This window comes from Centroberyx affinis, unplaced genomic scaffold, assembly GCF_046629955.1.
Source record: "Centroberyx affinis isolate AG114_WGS23_722 - 3 ecotype Tasmania unplaced genomic scaffold, CSIRO-AGI_Caff_v1 ptg000977l_1, whole genome shotgun sequence".
Classification (NCBI taxonomy): Eukaryota; Metazoa; Chordata; class Actinopteri; order Beryciformes; family Berycidae; genus Centroberyx; species Centroberyx affinis.
This window is the reverse complement of record NW_027279547.1, coordinates 181781-204668: the sequence shown is the minus strand read 5'-3', so window position 1 is coordinate 204668 and position 22888 is coordinate 181781. Positions and strand designations below refer to the sequence as shown.

General features: G+C 42.0%; 1 protein-coding gene across 1 annotated transcript in view; it reads left to right on the top strand.

The window, feature by feature from the left end:
• Positions 1 to 22135, top strand: part of nipblb (NIPBL cohesin loading factor b) — a 35775-nt gene extending 13640 nt beyond the window's left edge. Inside the window, exons 8-48 of the mRNA XM_071522334.1 lie at positions 1442 to 1587; positions 1674 to 1764; positions 1897 to 2418; positions 2527 to 3846; positions 4247 to 4375; positions 4622 to 4807; positions 6117 to 6188; positions 6275 to 6364; positions 6510 to 6610; positions 6745 to 6831; positions 8286 to 8517; positions 9114 to 9265; positions 9371 to 9451; positions 9595 to 9695; positions 9816 to 9945; positions 10058 to 10140; positions 11481 to 11613; positions 11758 to 11901; positions 12015 to 12101; positions 12317 to 12528; positions 12627 to 12729; positions 12820 to 12918; positions 13015 to 13161; positions 13699 to 13833; positions 13927 to 14025; positions 14146 to 14199; positions 14304 to 14412; positions 14527 to 14663; positions 14937 to 15077; positions 15202 to 15295; positions 16212 to 16366; positions 16466 to 16556; positions 16698 to 16871; positions 17000 to 17190; positions 17420 to 17527; positions 17904 to 18104; positions 18534 to 18680; positions 18876 to 19213; positions 19374 to 19548; positions 20786 to 20974; positions 21077 to 22135. Coding sequence (XP_071378435.1) covers positions 1442 to 1587; positions 1674 to 1764; positions 1897 to 2418; positions 2527 to 3846; positions 4247 to 4375; positions 4622 to 4807; positions 6117 to 6188; positions 6275 to 6364; positions 6510 to 6610; positions 6745 to 6831; positions 8286 to 8517; positions 9114 to 9265; positions 9371 to 9451; positions 9595 to 9695; positions 9816 to 9945; positions 10058 to 10140; positions 11481 to 11613; positions 11758 to 11901; positions 12015 to 12101; positions 12317 to 12528; positions 12627 to 12729; positions 12820 to 12918; positions 13015 to 13161; positions 13699 to 13833; positions 13927 to 14025; positions 14146 to 14199; positions 14304 to 14412; positions 14527 to 14663; positions 14937 to 15077; positions 15202 to 15295; positions 16212 to 16366; positions 16466 to 16556; positions 16698 to 16871; positions 17000 to 17190; positions 17420 to 17527; positions 17904 to 18104; positions 18534 to 18680; positions 18876 to 19213; positions 19374 to 19548; positions 20786 to 20974; positions 21077 to 21436 — 7346 coding nt within the window. The 3' untranslated portion in view covers positions 21437 to 22135. The remainder of the gene's footprint in view (positions 1 to 1441; positions 1588 to 1673; positions 1765 to 1896; positions 2419 to 2526; positions 3847 to 4246; positions 4376 to 4621; positions 4808 to 6116; positions 6189 to 6274; positions 6365 to 6509; positions 6611 to 6744; positions 6832 to 8285; positions 8518 to 9113; positions 9266 to 9370; positions 9452 to 9594; positions 9696 to 9815; positions 9946 to 10057; positions 10141 to 11480; positions 11614 to 11757; positions 11902 to 12014; positions 12102 to 12316; positions 12529 to 12626; positions 12730 to 12819; positions 12919 to 13014; positions 13162 to 13698; positions 13834 to 13926; positions 14026 to 14145; positions 14200 to 14303; positions 14413 to 14526; positions 14664 to 14936; positions 15078 to 15201; positions 15296 to 16211; positions 16367 to 16465; positions 16557 to 16697; positions 16872 to 16999; positions 17191 to 17419; positions 17528 to 17903; positions 18105 to 18533; positions 18681 to 18875; positions 19214 to 19373; positions 19549 to 20785; positions 20975 to 21076) is intronic.
• Positions 22136 to 22888: the final 753 nt, after the last annotated feature.

The following is a 22888-nucleotide window of genomic DNA, read 5'->3' as shown; positions in this document are numbered from 1 at the left end:
GAGTAAGCTGATAATGAAGCTGGTTTCATAACATAATTCTGTTGTTTTAAATTTTGCCAGTCTTGATATTGACTGAAACTGATTTGGAGTGCATCTATCTCATAGGCAGATGTACAATGCTACAACTGCCTCTAAAGGTGATAAAAAATATATCTGTCTCACGGACAAATGTTAATCCTATAGAGTGCACAGTGCTAGGCTGTATTCACAATCGGAGGGCCCATCACAATCACAAATAATTCAACTGCCTCCCAGACAACATCATGCTGCAGTGGTCTCGAATGTTTGTGTCTCACCGGCAGATTTGTGTGTCATAGTGAACATTGTGGTAGGATACATTCAGAAGGCTCTTCAGAATAAGTAATTTAACTACCTTATAGAAAACTGCTTGCTGCAGCTGTCAACTAAAAACTGAGTGGAGGCCATCTGATTGGATAGCTGTGTTGCAAGGCATTTAATTGGCTGAGCCATACATGTGGCCGTCTGCCTGCACTGTGGTCTGTGTCTGTCTGCCACAACAGGTCGTCTTTCTTTGCAAACTTTGCCTGACTGCCTGCAACACTGTGCCAGTTATGACTTTCATGTAATATTAGCTCACCAGATATTTGTGGCAGCACAAAGTGATAGAGATTATTGAAGTTATATGTAGATTGTGTAATATAACTTATTAATAGTTGCCTCTATATATTTTTAGTGTTCTCATTCTCCCCATCTTTTTGATCTGCTCTATATCTGTTCCTGAATCCCAGGACTTCTGACTCTGCCCTCGCAGACGTGGTTGATTATAACTTCCTTAGCCAAAAGTAAGCCAAGTCTACAAAGGCACCAGATTGCGGACATTGGGATTCAATCTGTCTCACTGCTGTGTGTGAATAGCTCGATGCTTCCCTCACCTATGATTTTTCATGGTGGAGGAAGAGAGGTCGATAGAGGGAGATAGAGGGAACCTGTCCAGTGCAACACATAAGCTTATCACAACAGCTTTACATACAGTGTAAAATTCTAAAAGTTCTTTGAATCGGGGCGCCCTGGTGGCTCACCGAGTAGGGCGCGTACCATTTGGCTCAGGCCTTCCCGTAGCGACCTGGGTTCGAATCCGACCCGTGGTCCTTTGCTGCATGTCCTCTCCTCGCTCTTTCTCCCACACCTCCTGTCTCTCTCTCACTATATCTCTCGAATAAAGCATAAAATGCCAAAAATAAAATCTTAAAAAAAAAAAAAAAGTTCTTTGAATCAGTGGTTGATCAGTAAACACTTTATGTGTATTTCCCTTTGGATTAAATAAAGTATCTCTCTAGTTGGTCACTACACATAAGGGTAAAGCGAACAGTTCTCTATTCTCTTTATCCAACCAACTTTATCCAAGTGACCAACTCCATTTTTTCCTGAACAATTTTACCGCACAAATAAAGTGGAGATTTTATTTTGCTGTCTGTTTTAGTTGCTAGTCCCTTGGTTTCTGGAGGTGTGAGGAATATCCATGACAACAAGGTCTCTGGACAACTCTCAAGCAACTCATCCAATCACAATACGAGACCAGGCTCCAATGAAGACTACATGAACATGGTCCAGAGATTGGGAAATGAGGTAATATTGAGAAACAAGGTATTCCGACCTGAACCTAAACAGGCACTGACACTAAAATGTAATTAGAAATGTCTTATGTTCAGCAGGAGAGTGACCCTTCCTTGAGGGCTGCTTCATTCCCAGTTAGATCGCCACAGTCTGTCTGTTCCCCTGCTGAGAGTGAAGGGACTGCAAAAAGTATGCTGCCTCAGTGATAGGCAATTCTTCTTCATTCTGTGGAATCAAAAATAACAAACCATTCTACAATTCATTCTTTGTTGTGCCTGATGCTCTAGTGCTCACTTTCCTTGAATGTTATTTGTGTTTCAGCAGGGTCCAGGCCTCCTCTTATCGTGCAGTCTCCTCCCCCCTATATGTCACCACATGATGCAGCTCCTGACCTGCTCCTCGCCTCTGCTGACCGCAAAAAGAAGCAGAAAAAACTGAGTAAAGAGGAAAATGAGCAGATGGACAAAGATGCCTTGTATGACATTGTTAGCTCTCCATCTAAAGACTCTGCCAAGCTGACTTTAAAACTGTCCCGAGTGAAGTCAGAGATGGATCAGTCCGGAGAACTCCCTCCTAGGGCAGATGACGATTCAGACCACGATACTGATTTGATGAACAATAATCAGTTGTCAAGGACAGGCCAGGACTCGTCACACAGGTTAGGTGCTGGGGAGCAGGCAGGCTATCAGCAGGTTCCTATTCGCCCAAATTCCAAGCAGTCTGGGGTCATCAGTGGGGTTGTGGACGATGATGCTGAGATGGACGCGCTTGCTGAGATTGAGAGGATAGAACGTGAGTCAGCCAGCGAGAAGGAGCGATGCTCTAAAGAAGTTCAGGATAAAGGTGAATTTCTGTGTGTCCGCCTTTGCCCTGTGCCTTCTAGCATTTTTTTCATGCGCTCAGTCTGTTAGTTTTTGTAGAGAAACTAAGCTACAGTGTTCTTCATTGCAGACAAGCCACTGAAGAAACGGAAGCAAGACTCGTATCCTCAGGAACCTGGAGCTGGGGGCACAGCTGGGGCCAGTGGAGGGCCTAGTGTAGGAGGGGGCAACGTTGGCAGCAAGTTGACACCCCAGGAGGCTAGTGCTGCAAGTAACGGTGCCAGTCGACCTGCTTTGATGGTCAGTATTGATCTACAGCAAGCTGGCAGAGGTAAAGGACAGCCAGAAGTGGCCGTGGCAGCACAGTGCTTGCGTGAGGACCGCATACGGCACCTAAAGTCAAAGACGGACGGAGAGACGGTTAAGGATGTAGAAAGCAGACCTGGGATCATCAAACAGCGTGCTGACAACTCCAGGAAGCCTGGTACAGATGGCCGACCAGAAACCCTCAAACACAAGCAGGAAAACCGACGGGATTCAAAGCACCGACATGATGGCAAACCTGATAACGGCAAGGGACACTCGGATGGCAGAGGGCCTGACACGCCACGACAGAAACATGACGGGCGCTCTGACTCTGGCCACAGAGAGGAAAAGTACCGCGACAGTGACCAATCCCGTGTCCCCCACCCAGAGACCCTAAAATCCTCAAGCAAGGCGGAACGGAACTCCAAATTTGGACAAGACAAGGATAAGGAGAGGGAGAAAGATAGGGATAGAGATAAGGATAGGGATAAAGACAAGGATAGGATTAGAGACAAGGATAGGGTTAGAGATAAGGATAGGGATAGGGACAGGGACAAGCATAGAGACAGGGATAGGGATAGGGACAAGGATAGAGACAGGGAAAAGAAACACAGGACTGAGTCTGGGGAAACCCGGAACAGACACTCTCCTGAGCAGCACACTAAACCCAACATCCCTAGAGTGAAGCAGGAGAGCAGAGGATCAGCAGACCTCAGTGGTCGTCAGAGGACAGACAGTTCCAGCCTCCAAAACCCCCGAAAGAAGGAGGAGAGGAGGTTTGGGGATGGCAGCAAGAACCGCCAAGATGGGAACAAACTTCAGCCTTTTGAGGGAAAACCTGTCGATTTCCCTGCATACCTGCTAGGCGGCAAGACGGGGAGTTTGAAGAAGTTTGTGATTCCTAAACTAAAGGTTGATGGGAGAGATAGGGATCCCCCACGCAAGTTGTTGGAGGGCTGGAGCGAGCCCCGGGTCAGCCTGGAGAGAGTTTCATTAGTAGAGAACTTGAGCAAAGGAGCTAAGCCTGTTGTTGTGCTTCAGAAACTCACTGTTGATGAGGTAAAGAAGATCATTAGGGAGAGGGACAGCAAGACTGCACACAGCTCCAAGTCCAAGCACTGGTCCTCTGACAAATCAGGGAAAGGTAAGAATTTTGTTCATGTTTATTTAATATGTACAGGATGCTGTAAGGGAAGGATATTTGTGTTGTGTAATATGATTTTTTTTATTGATGTTTTTTGAGTTGCTGGATTGTATAGGTGCAAGCAGTGTTTTACTCCTATCCATATTTCTAATGTACTGCTTTTTACCACTATCTCTGCAATCATTAGAATCACAGTTATTAATCCACAGTAAATGATAAGGAATAGACCTTCTCTTTTATTTTGGTGTCAAGCTTTGGTCTTAAGACTTAATATTGTCTTCTAAAAAACGGCATGAGTGATTCAGTATTGAAAGTCAAACCCAGGGAGTGACTAGCTGTGTCTTCTTCTGAGGTACAAATTGTTCTGTGCTGAAAGAGCGCTCACCTCGTCTGTTTGCAGAGAGAGATTCCACCATGCCACTGTGTGAGAGGGTGAAGATGGGCAAGCGCAGGCGCAGCGCGACCAACAGCAAACCCAAGTATGCCGAGATGGACTCAGATGAAGATGATGATGACTCTGCGACTGAGTGTGAGTACCCAACCTCAACAAACCTTAAAAATTCACAATGTATAAGAATAACAACTGCAAAAAATCGAAATCCACTTTGCTGTCAGCACTTTTGACAGAACATTATTCTTACCATGCAACCATAATATAGTCAAAAAGGAATGGAGTGCTTGACAAATTATATTTATCAAAGCAATATTTGGTGAGGAGGGATAGCTTTATTTGATTTCTGGCTTAACCTTTCTATATGTTTTTGTATCATTTCAGCTGCACGGAAAAGGCACAAGAAGGTCCAGGACAGGACATGGGAGCAAGAGGAGAAGAGAGGCTCTGGAGAGCATCGGCGAAGCGGAGGATTTCACGAGGCTCGCCGGTCGTCCGGTAGCCGCCACCGTGAACGTAGCCCAGAGGACTCAGATGAAGCCTCTGTACCACCACCAAGCATAAGTGATCGTGAGTCTCATTTGCATAGGTTGTAATGGGTATTCTATGAACAAAGTGGTTGCACAAAACAAACAGCTTATATGGACAATGTTTTTGTTTTTTTCTATAAGTCCGACTGCTTCTGATCCATTTGAGATCTATGTATTCAGAGCATGATTGTGCACGATGCCAAAAATTATAATCCCGAATATTTCGCTAAATATTGTGACCATGATTATTAATCACAATAATTTTCTCAGTATCCAGAAACAAAATATTTTTATTGCACTTTTGCACCTTAACATATGCTTTTTCAAGGTAGTATTTCTCAAAGCTTGTTTTCACTCTTAGTGTCTCACTCTTATTGCGGCAAAAGGCAAACTTTGCACAGAATCTGTACTTGTTTGTTGTCATCTGGTTTATTAAAACCAAAGTATCTACAAATGATGATCCACATTGAGGAAGTAAAATGACCTTAGAGAAGAAAGACTTTCTGCTCTAATGTTTGGCCGATCCAGTCTCTTCCACTTTGCCTGTTGCTACATTTTTCCACTACTTTTTTCTCTCTGTTGAAACTATCTCTCTCTTGCCTGCTTCTCTATCTTAGCTTTCATTTTGGTCACATGGATAGATGTTGCGCGTTCCAAGGTTGTGACTGGTTACGCATAATAGAAGCACTTTTCAGTTCCCCTGAAAGTCCCAAACACTTCAGCATCGAAGAATGACACTGTGATATACAATTAACTATGATTAATTGTGCAGCCCTATTTCAGAGATCTGTTGCCAATTTTTTGTTGAATAGTGCGTTCATAAGCCTTCCATACATTGGCCTAATTATGATGGTACTATGATGGCTTCTGCCTTCTTCCTTTCTTCTAATGTGTTACCTCTCCCACACAGACTTCATTCCACAATAACATATACACATTTGAAAGTGAAATTACATGTTAGAATATTTTTTATCATAATGAATATTGTTGTCTTTGCTGAGCAAATGACTAATAACTTACTGTAGTATGGAGGGCACTGGCTCCAGTCCAACTCAAATAAACCTCCATGCATGCCGCATTAGGCTGCTCTGAAATACTCTATCATTCATCCATTCATAATAATAATGTGCCAAGAAGATGAGACGATGCACTTTGTGATTCTTGCCTCTGACAGCTGTCATACAATTTACTTTATTCTTTCTGAAACCAATAATCGTTATCAGGCCAGTTCCCAGGGTAGCATGATTGGCACACCCCAGTCTGTATCTGCATAAAACAACACTGGAGGTTTCAGTTGTGGCAGTCTAGCGTTTGATTAATGTTGTCATTGTGTTTTCTTCCTTGTCCAGTTGCCCGAAAAATGAGGAAAAAGGAGAAACAGAAAAAGAGGAAGGCATATGAACCCAAGCTAACACCAGACGGTATTATTTTCCCCCTTTGGATCCTATTATAACACTATAAATCCCACTGATTTTTGTTAATCAATTTGTGTCTGTTTACTCAATAGAGCTGATGGACTCCTCAACATTTAAGAGATTCACGGCATGCGTTGACAACATTCTTGACAACCTTGAGGATGTGGACTTCACTGCCGCAGGTTAACATTAAGCGCTATACAATTTCCTATTTCCTACAATTTCCTAGATTCTATACAATCTACAATACAAAAAGGCTACAATTGCTGCAATTTAAGCATTGAGTTCATAAATGTAAACATTTAACTCTCCTGTGCCCTCACACAGATGATGATGAGATCCCTCAAGAGCTCTTGCTTGGGAAGCACCAGTTGAGCGAGCTAGGCAGCGAGTCTGCTAAGATTAAAGCTATGGGCATCCTTTACAAGGTAAGAGGAGTATGAGTGTGCACTATGAGGCGATTATATGTTCACAGGCTACTGGTGATATTTAGCTGTTGAAGAAACCATGAATTCCCAATTACATAATTTTGAAATCAACCCATCGTCGGTTTGATCCACAGCTTCCATCTGACAAATTGGTGAAGATTTTGAACATCCTGGAGAAGAACATTCAGGATGGAGCCAGAATTTCCACGTTAATGAATCATGTAAGTTTTCAGCCTCCTAGTATTTTTTTTAGTTGTTGAAGTGATACAGTTTGTCTAGCCTCATTCTCTCCTGAAACTGTTCTGCACTTATTGCAAAAAACCCCAATTTGCAGCAGAATTGGCAGGTTCTTTGATTAGACCTGGGATAGGCAACCATGTGCCATGGAGGGCAGAGTGTCTGCAGGTTTTCATTGCAACCAAACTGATTAGTTCCTTCTCTGTGGTTGAAGGTGTGCTAATCAGTGAAATCACCTGGAGCCTCATTTATAAAACTGTGTAGATTCCACACTAAAAGGTTACATATGTACGAAAGAGGTAAAATGCATACAGTAAAAACATCTAATTTATAAAACCATGCGTGCGCTTTCCCTTCATGAAACCCAATTAATTTGTAATTTTGCACACATGAACTAACCTCACGTCCCACCCAGTTAACTCCCACAATTAGCCATAAATGGTTAATGAAACGTACTTCATAAATATTGATATGCATGTAAATGTGCTTGTCACTCCATTCTCTTTGTGTGAGAAAATTGCATTTCGGAGCACAAGACCAAAAAGAGAAATTTCACAGTGTGAAATTAAGTGCTTGATGGGAGGGCGAGGCGAGAGGTACTGGTGGATGGGCGTAGTTTGGGTATCACCAACCATGAAATGTTTGTTGAGTGGCAACATGTCACAGTAGCAGTTAATGCTGCTAGCTCTGAGCACCAAACCCTTTACGAAATAAAAAAGAACTGGTCTGTTGTGCCTTTTGTTTTTAGAAAGAGTGAACCAAACCACACATTCAACATGTCACACTTCAGTCATTTGGTTTGATTCAAAAAAAGCATACAGACTTTTTCCTCATTTTCTGACTCGAGGCTATCAGACAGTGGGTGCAACTGGTCTCGAGTCCGCCCCATGCGCCACAAAAGCAGCCATAACGCATCATTATGCACCATTATTGCAAACCCCTTTATAACCCTGTGGCATTCCGTACAGTTGCTTAAAACCTTGAATTTCTAGCAATTAACTAGGACGCACAACTTATGAGCCCATAATGGAATTTCCTTGCAAATAGGGAGATGCTTTTTGGTCAAACTAGATGGCTTTTAGACTAAAGCAACAAGTTAATGATTAAGGTCTGGATATTCCTCTGGGATATTATTATTAGAAGTCTGTGTAGTTTGATATGAAGCATAAAGGACTGATTAAAATCTCATCAACATTTTACGTTATTTCACTGCCTTGCCATCCAAGTCTTCATTTAGCAGTGTGTTCAAAATGTGTGTATGCATGGGTCAAAGTTTCTGTCAAGTTTTGTTTTTTATAAATCGCAACTTTTGTGTGGAGAATGGCATACGCATCATTCAAGCCCCGGGGTGTGTACGCAACATTTATAAGTTAGTTAGTTTCAGGTAAATTTATTATTATTCTTTTCTTTTTTTATGTATTGTTCCTGGAATTTATAGGATAATGATGCCATGGATGAAGAGCGGTTGTGGCGTGACCTTATCATGGAGCGAGTGACTAAGTCTGCTGATGCCTGCCTGACCACACTCAACATAATGACCTCTCGACGCATGCCCAAGGCTGTTTATATAGAGGACACGATTGAGAGGGTGTTGCAGTACACAAAGTTCCATCTGCAAAACACTCTCTATCCTCAGTATGACCCAGTCTACAGAGTGGATCCCCATGGAGGTCAGCAAACAATTTCATTCTGTTCCTCCAGAATGTGGTCAAGTGGTTCCATTAGTATTTTGCAAAAAGCTTAATTTGCAGCAGCTATTCTTCAGCTTGTGCCAATTTATGTATTGACAGGTTCTTTGATTAGACTGTTGCAGGAAAATGTAGGATTTTTTTCTTTTATTGTTCCTGTAATTTTTTGTTCCTAGTAGATGAAGTGGCAACTGGAAGTGAGGGAATTGAATTGGCAAAAATCTGGTGATTAGTCAGAACTGGAAGCAGTTGCAATACCTGCAGGGAGTTGCTAATTTAGAAATATGCAAATTCCTGAAAACACCACTTATCATCTAAAGTCGTGGACTCAGACTTGTTTCACTTGTTTAAGTAAAAGTTGTCTACAGAATATAGTCACATTTGCTGATGCTGAACCCTTTAGCTGAGTCTACAATTTCTTTAGTATCTGAAACAGTTTGAACACGGTTTCATAGTAGAAACGGTTTACTAAACTACCTGTTGCTGATTTGAGATACTTGCTATTCTGCTCTTCATTTTTAATGAAATGATTCACTCTTTCTCCCATCTTTTATTTTCTCCTTATTTTACTCACCAAGGTGGCATACATAATTCAAAGAGCAAGAGAGGGAAGTGTTCCACACACAAACAGAGGGCCGTAGTCATGCTGTACAACAAAGTGTGTGATATTGTCGGCAACATCTCAGAGCTTCTGGAGATCCAGCTGCTAACTGACACCACCATCCTCCAGGTGAGGTGCCGACCCTGACCTGAGGTCTTTCAAATGTATGGCCCCTTCTAAACCTTTGACCCTTGAACTCTGATATACCTGTTTGTTTTTGTGTCCCACATTTAGGTGTCCTCCCTGGGCATTACACCATTTTTTGTGGAGAATGTCAGTGAACTACAGCTATGTGCCATCAAACTAGTGACAGCGGTAAGTCTGCCACCATGGCAGGGTCATCCTGGGTCCTGGAACTCTTTTAGTGTTGTTTTATGAGTTTATTACGTGCCGTGCCCCTGTGTGACGTCTCTATTGTTGTGTTTTGATGTGGTGTTTTCCACTCTGCTGTTCCTCAGGTGTTTTCTCGTTATGAGAAGCACAGGCAGCTCGTTCTCGAAGAGATCTTCACCTCCCTGGCTAGACTGCCCACTAGCAAACGCAGCCTCAGGAACTTTAGGTGACTATATCTCCAGTGAATGTTTGCTCAGTAAAATGACATAAATGAGAATATTTGATTATTGAAGGCTTCTGTATTGTTCAGTGACCCTAAGGCTGTTCATTGCTTACGCTCTCCTAGGCTAAACAGCAGCGATGAAGATGGAGAGCCCTTGTATATCCAGATGGTCACAGCGCTGGTTCTTCAGCTCATCCAGTGTGTGGTGCACCTGCCCTCTGAAAAGGACACAGAGGATAGGCATGATAAGAAGGTAGGGACCAAAGATTTAACTGACACTTAAGCCAAATTTGTTTGGAAATGTTTTTTTTAGACTAATAGAGATTAATATAGATTGTTTCACATATGGGATAATTCTTTCCTAGGTGGATCAAGATGTCCTCATCACAAACTCCTATGAAACTGCCATGAGAACAGCTCAGAACTTCCTATCAGTTTTTCTCAAGAAGTAAGCTATTGTTTCCACTCTAATGTTTGTATCAAGCTTAGTTCTTAGTTCAAACTTAGTTCACCAGACATTCATCCAGAATTGCCATTTCATTTTCCGTCAAACGTATGTCATAAAAACTATAACCATTATAACCATTAGTAGTGTAGGCATGTCATCCATCTGGCACTGGCAGTTCATTTCTGACTTTATTTTGAATTTCATAGGCTATGATCATAGATTACAACCAGTTTAATATATTGGACAGAAGTCAGTGCCTATGCTGCTGCAATAAATCACTTTTCATCTGCTACCGATAGCAATAGGCGTGTAAGCACCTCAGTCATCAAGCACACACTAACATGTAATTACTTTGTTTGGAGGAAACCTAAAGTTTATTTACACATGGAAAGGCCAGCTGTGTCATGCAGCCATAATAACAAACTGTTAAACACACAGTGCTGTATGTGAATTTACTATGTATGCTTGATGTGCACTTTTACATGATGTGCCGTTGTTAGTAGAAAGTCTGGGTAAATTGTGTCATTTCAATTTCGATTGGCTGATCCGTTCAAAAATCTGCATTGGAATGGCCCCATGATAACCTGATCGGTGCATCCCTAATATTATTGAGTTATACTACTGGAATTCTGTGTTGGACCTCATATGATTGTCAAATCACCCAGGTTAACTATCCGGAATTAGTTGTCTTCCTTGATGCAAGCCACGGTCTATAGTGCTAAAAGCTAATAGGCTTTTCTTGGCTACTGTTAATTCGGTAGTTGCACACAAAGTCTCCTTATATACTTATGACCTGCTCCTGTATGTATTTGATACAATAAAATCTGTCTCATATATGATCTTTATTTATGGCTTTTGGAAGTATAACAGGGTATAAATTAAATGTCCAGAAAAGTAATTGTTTTCCTATTGATCAGTTAGCTCACGGCAAATTCTACCTTTTGTCCTCAGAGTTTAAACATTTAGGAATTAATATTACCCACTCAATTCCCTTGCTATAAAGGGAAACTTTTGCTTGTCTGACTACAAAAATGATGAAAAATGATTTGCAGAAATGTAGCAGCTTAACCTTGTCTTTGGCAGACAGAATGCAGTCTCTAAGTTTGAATGTCCTCTATAAATACTTTTACCTATTTTGGTGTTTGCACCTCTTTCTGCCCAAATCTTTTTAAATTAACTCCGTCTTATCCACCATATTGGATGGTACAAATCCAAGAATTTGTAAATCTCTGCTGTAGTGGAATAGGCTGTATTACTTTGCCTCATTGTTAAAAAAAATATCTGTTTATTGAAAAACAAGACAGAACTTCATTTTTCAACCATTGCTCTTTGTGTGTCAGGTGTGGCAGTAAGCAGGGAGAGGAAGACTACCGCCCTCTGTTTGAGAACTTTGTCCAGGACCTTCTGTCTACAGTGAACAAACCTGAGTGGCCTGCAGCTGAACTGCTGCTCAGTTTACTGGGCCGGCTGTTGGTGAGTAGCATCATTCAATCCAAAGTGTAACACCTATCATCTGTCCAGCAGTTGACAGCTGCTTTGAGAAGGCAGATCTGCTTTGTTGTTGTTGTTGAGCAGAAGTTCTACTATTGACACTTCCTTCCTCTGTGTGTACACCAGGTGCACCAGTTCAGTAACAAGCAGACAGAAATGGCCCTCAGGGTGGCATCGCTGGACTACCTGGGCACTGTCGCTTCCCGCCTGCGTAAAGATGCTGTCACCAGCAAGATGGACCAAAAAGCAATCGACCGCATCCTTAAAGACGTAGGCCAGATATTTACAAAATCATCTGAACGCATCCCACCTGTATGTTTCCTTTAAATGAACAGTTATCGAATTGCTTTCACGATGCTCCTGGTTTATTGATCCATTCACAGACTTCAGGCAGTGATGAGACCCAGCAGCTCCAGAAGGCCTTGCTGGACTACTTGGATGAGAACACAGAGACAGACCCATCTCTAGTGGTAGTGTTTCATTTACACACACCAACATGCATGTTTACAAAAACCGCTGAGCTTACCTTAATGATTACCTGATTACTGGATGCTTAATGTTGTTGGCATGCAGTAATATTTCATGTTTTAAATTATGTTTAAATTATTTAATTATTAATTTTAATTAATTATTTTTTATTTAATTATTATTTATCATCTCTGTAACATGCATTTGTTTCATCCAGTTTGCCAGGAAGTTTTACATTGCCCAGTGGTACAGGGACACTACAAGTGAGACAGACAAAGCCATGAAGTCTCAGAAAGATGAGGACTCATCGAAAGGTCGACATCATCAGGACATTGAAGCAACTGGCGAGATTATGCAGAGGGCCGAGGCACGAAAAAAGTTCCTCCGCAAAGTCATCAAGACTTCTCCATCACAATTCAACACACTGAGGTAGATACTACGTCACTGTGGATCACTACTCTTTCACAACCCTTTTTGATTATTGCTCATATCTTGGTCCTAAACTGTCTCGTTTAACTTTCTTTCAGGATAAACTCTGAAACTGTGGACTATGAGGACTCCTGTCTAATTGTCAGATATTTGGCCTCTATGAGGCCGTTTGCGCAGAGCTTTGATATTTATTTAACACAGGTAAGAGAATTAGCGTAACATCAACATAGGTTGGAGATTATATTGTGTCTGCTGGGACTGAGTATGTTCTCTCTCTCTCTGTCTGTACAGATCCTGAGAGTGCTGGGTGAGAGTGCTATTGCCGTCAGAACTAAAGCCATGAAGTGTCTCTCGGAGGTTGTGGCTGTGGATCCTAGTATTTTGGCACGGGTAAATGCTCCTATATCAGCTGCTCCACAACTCACGCCCTTTGGTCATTTTTCAACTCTGCCTGACCTTTATATATTCTCCTGTCTGCTTTCACAGTTGGACATGCAGCGTGGGGTCCACGGTCGCCTCATGGACAACTCCACCAGTGTGAGAGAGGCAGCTGTGGAGCTGGTGGGACGTTTTGTGCTGAGTCGACCTCAGCTCACTGAGCAATACTATGACATGCTCATTGAGAGGATATTGGTAAATTTCTAAAGCTACCCTGTTCAACCCCTCAACCCCTTTTGGACACCTGAGTATGTGGTTTGAAAGCATTACCACTTGCCCTGGTGGTCAAATAAGCTTTAAATTGATTCACCCACACCATGTCCTCTCTGAAGGCTTTGATGAAAGGAATGAGAAGTAACTCTCACAGGCCAGAGTGAAGTGGAACTTTGTCCAAGACATTGGCCACCTCTAGCTGAGAGTTCACTTTAAGTGTAAAAGTTCAGCTGAGGTAAAATCCTTTTTCTCCACACTGCCCCCTAAGGATCAAAGAAAGAATGGCAACCATTTGCTAAATGAAAGCAAAGTGGATTTGAAAATGCTTATAGCTGTGCTACTACCTTTTATCACTCTTTTCCCTACCCTTCTCTGTTATTCCAACATACATGTGTTTGTTATCCACATTGGGCCATGACATTCAATATGTTGCCATTAACTGATAATTTATGCTGGCGCAAATCTCAATATGCAAATGAAGCACTGGATATTAATTTGGAGCTGTTCGTTTTGCCATAGGACACAGGTATTAGTGTGAGGAAGAGGGTCATCAAAATCCTGAGGGACATCTGCCTGGAGCAGCCCAGCTTCAACAAGATCACTGAGATGTGTGTCAAGATGATCCGAAGGGTCAACGATGAGGAGGGGATCAAGGTGTGTGTTATTTTTGTGTGAATACCTCTTACAGTTGGTAATTGTTAGCTTGTAATATATACTTGAGATAATTTAACATCTTGGCCCATGCAGAAACTGGTAAATGAGACTTTCCAGAAGCTGTGGTTCACCCCAACACCCAGTCACGATAAAGACGCCATGACCAGAAAGATCCTCAACATCACAGATGTGGTGAGTGCCAGCCGTCCAGCCTAGCAACAAAAAGTTGTTGCACCATTGTTCAAATGAGAAACATTTTAGTTTTTGATATTGTCATAATCTGCATCCTGCCATGTTTTGATTTCATCTCAGGTGTCAGCATGTAAAGATTCAGGCTATGACTGGTTTGAGCAGCTCCTCCAAAATGTGAGTCAGTGTTTATGCATCATGATTGCAGCTTCTGTTTATGATATCTGTTGTGTGCATGTCTTGTGATGCATCTTTTCTCACCATGTTATCCAACTCTTTAGCTGCTGAAGTCAGAAGAGGACGCTTCTTATAAACCAGCCAAGAAGGCCTGCACTCAGCTGGTGGACAATCTAGTGGAACACATACTGAAATACGAAGAGTCTCTATCGGGTAGGACTTCAGTGCTTTTTGCTAAAAAGAAAATGTGTGTGTGAGTGTTTTTCACTATTTCTTATTGTGCTGTTATTGTAATAAACATCAATGCTGTCTGTGTTTGTGTTTCAGACTGTGAGAACAAAGGGGTCAACTCAGGTCGTCTGGTAGCATGCATCACCACCCTCTACCTGTTCAGCAAGATCAGAGCGCAGTTAATGGTCAAACATGCCATGACTATGCAGCCTTACTTGACCACCAAGTGCAACGTAAGAACCATAACAAACAAAGCCTTTCATGTATCATCTTTTTATTTTTTACTTTGCTGAAAGTGGGTCAAAATTGTCTATAAGGAAACATGCCCATAGGATAAAAATGAGCAGGATCAACTTTTATGTAGTGCTGTAGGGCCATCTAGTGGCAGGCCAATGAAAGCACAAGTGTTCAACACTAAAGCATTCAACAGGTTATTTTCCAACCACTGAAAGGCATTTCAGTTTTCCACTGTGCAGCAGTCATGTGTTTGTGTACTTCCATTTCAGACCCAGAATGACTTCATGGTGATATGTAATGTGGCCAAGATCCTGGAGCTGGTCGTGCCCCTCATGGAGCACCCAAGTGAGACCTTTCTCACCACCATAGAAGAAGACCTAATGAAGCTCATCATCAAATATGGCATGACGGTCAGTCTCATACGTAGCTCACAGCTTTCAGAGACGGCCTTCAGAAACAAACGCAAAATGGATGTGAAAGAACTGTCTTCTCAGCTTACAGTGATAATATCATTTGTTGTGATCTGCTTCTCAGGTTGTACAACACTGTGTGAGCTGCCTCGGTGCTGTTGTGAACAAGGTCACACACAACTACAAGTTTGTTTGGGCTTGTTTCAATCGCTACTACGGTAAGGCTTATGTATACACTGAGCTTAACGTAATACTGTGCAACATTTTCATTTAAATACGTTTTGCCAATTTTTGTATTTTGCTACTCTTTATCGCTGGTATAACACAATAGTGATTCAGTTTATACCCAGTTCATGAAAGCTTTTATATTTGATGTTCTAAAGGCCTGGTTTCTGGTTGGTTTTTCCCCGGAAAAGTCCTTGGGCACTCAGGAAGTGATAAAATAAATAAAATAACTTGATATAAACTTGGAATAAATAAAAGAAGATAAAGTTATCAGATTGCTAACTGCAGATTAGCCTTTGAAATAAGCATTTGCAAAGCAACACATGGTTTAATGTTTTAGTTTCTTACTCTTACTCTTATTCTTGTTACTTTGGATGTGAAATTACACAGTGACTATAAAGTTAATGTGCAAACTGTCAGCTTTAAAGTTGAGTATATTAGACAATATTGGATGAACAACTAAGTGGCAACTCAGGCCCCCCTTGTGTTGTCTTGCACACCAACCATAAACCAGTACTGCATACTGCTTGACAGACATTTTGAGCAAAGCTACATCACTGCTGAATTCTCATGCCTTAAAATGGAAGGCTGGCAAACAGAATCTGAAAAAATCTGATTAATCTGGCACACTGAAATGGTGAGCATCATATACAAAAGGTCTGTAGTCGTTTACCTTTTCATTTGCTTGTGGGTTACGTCTTCAAAAAGCCTTCAAATTAAAGTTTACAGCTTAGACTTTAACCTTATAGTCATTGTCTCCTTTCACATCCAAATTAATAAGAGCATTGAACAAAGCATCAAACAATATTTTACTGCCCAGATTGTTAGTTAAAGCTCAATGTATGACCCAGAAGAACAACAGCAGCATTTGATGTCTTTATTTTTCACTGCCTGTGTGTCACTCTGTAGGAGCTCTGACAAAGCTCAAGACGCAGCACCAAGAGGACCCCAACACCACTGCTCTGGCTGCTAACAAACCCGCTCTGCTGCGCTCGCTCTTTACTGTGGGGGCTCTCTGCCGACACTTTGATTTTGACCAGGAGGAGTTCAAGGGTGCTAACAAGGTAGTCACTAGTAGTCTGTTTAAACCTTGTGTGCAAAACTGCTGCTAAACTTAAAATGTTTGATAACCAACTGCTGCTCTCTCTTCCTATGTCTCTTAGGTTGTCATCAAAGACAAAGTGTTGGAGCTTCTGCTGTACTTCACCACTAATGAAGATGAGGAGGTCCAGATCAAGGCCATCATTGGTCTAGGTATATTTCACCTCATCTTACGCTAAATCATAAATATATTCAAACATATTTACAAACTGTCATCAACAGCTCTGATCCCTTTGTTTTCTTGTGCTTTTGTCTTCAGTTTCTTTTTAATTTATCTCCATTGTCTCTCTCAAGGCTTCCAGTTCATCATGCACCCAGCACTTATGTTTGTGCAGGATGTGAAGATTCTGTATAATGGCATCCTGTCAGATACAAAGAGAGTGGTCAGTCTGAAGATCCAGGTGCTGAAGAACCTGCAGATGTACCTGCAGGAGGAGGACTCTCGAATGCAGGAGGCTGACCGCGAATGTGAGTTTAATACATCCATCCTATGCTTTATTACTCAACCGCCTAATATAATCACTGTGGATCTTCAAGCAGGCCAATAGTGTAGAACATCCTCAGTCTGATACTTGTTTTTGTTTTTGTTTATCCAGGGAAGAAGCAGTCCAAGAAGGAGGATCTGAAGGAGATGGGGGACATCTCATCAGGCATGAGCAGCTCCATCATGCAGCTTTACCTGAAGCAGGTGCTGGAGGCTTTCTTCCACACGCAGTCCAGTGTGAGGCATTTTGCCCTGAACGTCATCGCACTGACCCTTAACCAGGGCCTGATCCATCCTGTACAGGTATGTTCTCAGGATTCTCAGGATTTTCTTCTATCACACAGTGTTGACTTTCTCTCTTATCTTGTTTGCATCACAGGCTTTAATATGGCAGTGTTATTTCATATGTAATCTTATCCCTATCTCCAAAACATACGTGTCACACTAGGTTACTCATAGCACTCAAGTGCAGTCCTTGTTGAAAATTGAAAACCTATAAGCTATTCACGGATTGGGAATACTTTTTTTTCAGTGTGTGCCCTACTTGATTGCCATGGGAACGGACCCTGAGCTTACCATGAAGAACAAGGCTGATGGGCAGCTGGTGGAGATCGACAAGAAATACTCAGGCTTCATCCATGTGAGTGGCCACTCACTGATTTATGATCACCAGGAACTGTGAAACTGTAGACAGTAGATTTGATTTAACAGTATCTGGGGGCAGCAGGGTGGTGAAGTAAGGAGGCAGCTCACTCAAGCCCCGATGTCCTCAAGCGTCCGTCTTGCTGAAGTATCCTTGTGCAAGACACTGAGTCCCTACCAGATGAAGGGGTGCTGTTCTGTTGATGTCCCTGACCTCTGACCTCTGACCTCTCTCTGGAGGCGGCAAGTGAAAAGAGAATTCCCTCGTGGGAATCAATAAAGTATCACATTGTTATTGTTGTTGTTATTATCTGAGAGATTTTAAAAGTTGTCATTTGGTGTGTATGACGTGTTGTGTCTCTGTGAATTCACAGATGAAGGCGGTGGCAGGGATGAAGATGTCCTACCAGGTGCAGCAGGCCATCACTGGGTCCAGAGACACCATGGTCCGAGGCTACCGCCAGGATGAGACAAGCGCGGCTCTCTGCTCTCATCTCTACAGCATGGTCCGTGGGAACCGACAACACAGACGGGCTTTCCTCATCTCCCTGCTCAACCTGTTTGACGACAGCTCTGTAAGTTCACCTCTGTCCATCAGATGGGCTCACTTCTCTTTTTACAGATTTGTCCACTGTTTCCTCTGTATTCATTTAGCAGTGGTGCACCACTACAGCAAGGAAATTACCACCACTGCTAGAGAAAATGAGAAAAATTAAAATTTGCATTGTAATTTAGTCTTATTATCATCTAAAGCTAAAATAAGTATAGTCCAGATGTTTTAGAAGTAATAAGTAAACATTTTTAGCACTGCACCCTCAACTTAACATAACTTTGACCCAATTGGCGACAGATAAGTAACAACACTAGAACTATCCCCCCCAAGCACCACAGCAGCATAAAATTACACAGGAAACACGGGGAAGTATACTGTATTCTTGTGCAATGAAGACTGGACATTAATAGTTGGTTTAAATAGTAAATGTCTTGTTCTTTGTCCCCTGCAGAAGACAGAGGTGAATACGCTGCTGTTCATGGCAGACAACCTGGCCTGCTTCCCTTACCAGAGCCAGGAGGAGCCTCTGTTCATCATGCACCACATAGACATCACTCTGTCTGTCTCTGGTAGCAACCTGCTGCAGTCCTTCAAGGAGGTGAGAAACATTCGCAGAAACCTGTAATAGACAGTGAAAGATTAGAAAGTCTCATACTCAAGCTTTGTTAAATTTTGCACATGCCCCTGTTGGTTGCTTTTATGTATTATTACATCTATAATCCCGTTTTGTGTTAAATCCACAATATACTGTTTGATATAGTATAGTGTTTCAGTCATTTTTTTCTTTGTGCAGACTTTACTGAAAGAGCCGGTACGGCAGCAGAAGAAGAAGAAGAAGAAGAAAAAGCGGCCTCGGGAGAGGAAGTACTGCTCTGAGGACGAGGAGGATGAGCAGGACAGCAGCAGATCCAGCAGCAGTGATGAGGATGACGAGGTTGTCCGCAGGCCAAAGAAATCCGCGCAGTCTCTGGTTTCTGATTCCGACTCTGACATTGACGATGTGGATAAAGTGATGGACCGTCTACCTGAAAACCCCAATCCTCTGCTGGACTTTGCCAATGCTTCCCAAGGAATCCTGATGCTGCTGGTGCTGAAGCAGCATCTGAAGAATCTCTACGGCTTCTCAGACAGGTACGCCAGGCTTGGGGAAACATGACTCAACCACACATTTAACATGTTTACCATACTGAAAACACAGCTATTGCCACTGAATACAGCATTCCTTAACTTTTCTTTATCAGTGCATTTGTTCACTTGTCACAAACTGTACCTGTCTTTTTTTGTACTCTAGTAAAATCCAGAAGTATTCGCCATCGGAGTCAGCCAAGGTGTATGACAAGGCAGTGAACAGGAAATCTAATGTGCACTTCAACCCTCGGCAGACACTGGACTTCCTGAACAGTAATCTAGCCAACTCTGATCTCAGCTACGAAATCAAGAGGAATATTGTGAAGCAGTACTTGGATGTAAGCATTCATCACTACACCACATTTTGTCTTTCAGAGTGTTTTTGAATTTATTTCAGTGTAAGGCACATGTAAGAGATACAAGGCCGGTGGGCTGAATGCAGCCTGCTACAGATTTTCAGGTGGCTCAGAGAGTCACGTAACTTTTTGTTGTCAGTTAATCCGTGCTTGCTGTCTGTCTGCACCTTAACTGGTCACAACATAAATCCAAAGCACCTCCCCACTGCTGTCCGACAATTGATGCAAACTCCCCACTTTGCTTCGAGAGCACAGCTCTCCCTTCCCTCTGTCTGGAATTATTTTTCTAATGGTAGCGAAGAGGGTGTTTATGACTAAAGATGCATGTAAGGTTTTCATAGACCTCTGGATAAGTAGTGAGTTATTGGCACACTGAAATATTGCTTCAGTTATTGGGACAGTTATTAGCCCACATTTGATCCAGTTCCTTTACTTACTTGGCTGCCATTTGGCAAGTTCCCCTGGTGCTAAGACATGAAATAGCAGCTTGATTTCTATGAAAATTCTCTCTTGCTTCTCTGTTCAGTTACATCTTGTCAGATGAAGTAAAACTGCACATTTACATATTTTATGGAGGCAAATTAACAAATATGCTGGTTTGCACAACATGAACTGAGACTGAGAGCTGATGAGAAAAGGGGTAGTATGCGTGTTTGTGCAGTTTTCTTCCTATAACAAAATCAATTTATTGGACTTAAATTGCTAGGTGCAGAATTCAATTGGAATGTAATTGGTGGTGCAAGAACACTGCATGAAATATTGGCCCAATGTATTTTTAAAGTATTTGTACTGTGTGTACTCTGGGTTAGCTGGGTCTGGTCAAAATCCATCTGCATTATAAAAATAGATGGAAAAGGCATATTAATCAGGTTCGCAAACTTACTAAGATTCAGAGTTTTGAAAGTTAAGCCGGAATTGTCATTGTCAAGAACTTATTGGTGCTCAGTATTGGAAAGTACCGATAGCTCAAAAACAATTGTGCTTGGTTAGTAAAAAATTATATTGCAGCACCTCTAAACATGACAGGTGTATGCTTTACATCTGAAATTGATAATGGGTGCTTCCTTTTTCAGTGACTTTCACAGAATTTGTCAGTGTGATACACCCTCTGCAGTTTGACATCTTTGTTGTGAAGCAGAGAAGAGTGATTTTTATTTACATAGAAAATACCAGGTTAAGAAACTATGGACTTAAAGTTCTGCACACTTGTATCTCTCAGTTCAAGTTACTGATGGAGCACCTGGACCCTGATGAAGAGGACGAGGAGGGTGAAGCGAGTGCCAACGCCAGAAACAAAGCCATTTCGTCACTGCTGGGCAGTCCCGGCGGCCGGAACCACAACCACCGACACCACACCGCTCCAGCGGAGACAGATGACGAGGAGAGCGACGACGACAAACCGCCTGGGGTGAGTATTTTAACGCTCCGTGGCTGCGGGACAGAAATGAGCAGTTTGTAGGGCTGGTCTCCATGTTGGAACGTACTAACGCTCTGTTACTCCTCTGCTCAGCGGCGATCAAGGAGAAGCGGGGACTCCGCAGAGGCTCCGGGTCACATGAATGAGACGGTGGAGGCCATGGACGTCATCGCCATCTGCCGCCCCAAATACAAAGACCGACCACAGATTGCCAAGGTCATGCAGAAGACCAGCGCCGGCTACAGTATACGCTGGATGTCTGGCTCCTACTCTGGGCCCTGGGCCGAGGCCAAGAAACGGGACGGTCGCAAACTGGTGCCTTGGGTGGACACTATCAAGGAGTCGGACATTATTTGCAAGAAAATCGCCTTGACAAGTGGACACAAGCTTTCGAACAGAATGGCGCAGACTTTACGCGCACTGTACGCTGCCAAGGAGGGGAATACCGGTTAATCAACCCGAGTCACTCAGAGACAGACAGAAACCTTTGCAGCCAAACTCTACATGGATCCAATATTTTATAAACAAGAGAGAAGACAAAACCTCATTAGAACAAAAGATGTAAGGACCTAATGGAGGGAGAGAGAGTATTGTGGACACTGATCTGTGGTGAAATCTAATCCAGGACATGTTTAAGTTAAACAGAAAAAACACACGAGAAGGAAATGTTTGGGAAAACATTGTGTGGGAGTTCCTTCGCTGTTGTGCAGCAACTTGGTTGTTTGATTTTTACTCCCACTGTATCATAGTTTAACTAAAAACACATGTTTATATCTGAAAAAATTCTGTAAAAAACAAAAACATTAAGTGAATGTTGGAAATTAGTCTGTTGATGATGTTCTTAATAAAGTGTTCTTGGAGTTTAACCTACAACCAGATGGATTTATTTAGCTTATCTGAGTTTCAGCAACTTTTAAATGTTTTCTTTTTTCCCAGTTTTACTCCTTTTTTGTTCACCCACGCTGTGTAATGGAGTCTCTTTGATATAATTTATTATGTTAAAAAGCAATGCAGTATCTGTGCCTATATGCAGGGGAGGTTATATTGTTTTAAATATAGATTTTGATGTAATAGTTCACTGAGCAAGAGAAAAGGGAGCCCCAGCACTTCTGGTGGAACAAATACTGCAATAAATTTTTTTTACTTCTCTTTGTTACTTGTCTTGTTTTTACTCGTTTTTTGTTAGTTTTTTTATCAGAATTTTATCTGAATTTTAGAGTTGCGTGGAAAACATCACATCTAACAACATTGTCTTTTCTAAAAAGTAACTAACTTTTACTCTGAGTACATTTCAGATGAGCTGCTTTTTACTTTTACTTAAGTAGATTTTTACACCAGTACTTACTTCTACTTAAGTAAAATATAAGCAAAGTAACATTCTAGTAGTCTTTCCACTTTCCACTGTTACCGTTCAAAATGTAACTTTTTACTACAAAAAGCAAATTATATGTCTTGTTTGGGGAATTGGTGGTTCTTCTTTTTCTTTGAGAACTCTAAGCTGACATGATAAACACCAACTGGCGGAGAATTAAAACAACCTCAGTGCCTTCAGAGCCTGGCAAGTGGAGATGGGGAGAAATGCTGTTGCAACTCAGAAGACAACAGCTAATGGTGACATATTGGGCTAATTTACAAGGACACAAAAGAAATCTCCCAACAAAAACAGTCTTGGAGCCATGTTGGGAGCATGGGAGAAGGAAGAATAAAAGTTTTGGGTTGAATGTGTTGAAGAAAGCGAGAGAAATGGGAATATTAAACAGGACATGAAGTCCTACAGTTGCTCTTCTAGCTATTCCACCAGGGCTGTTACTGCAACATTAACCCACAACCATAACTCTCAACTGTGTAAGTTAATAAGAGATGAATGTAAGGAAAATTATCCAGTAAAGTTAGTTAATTATAGTT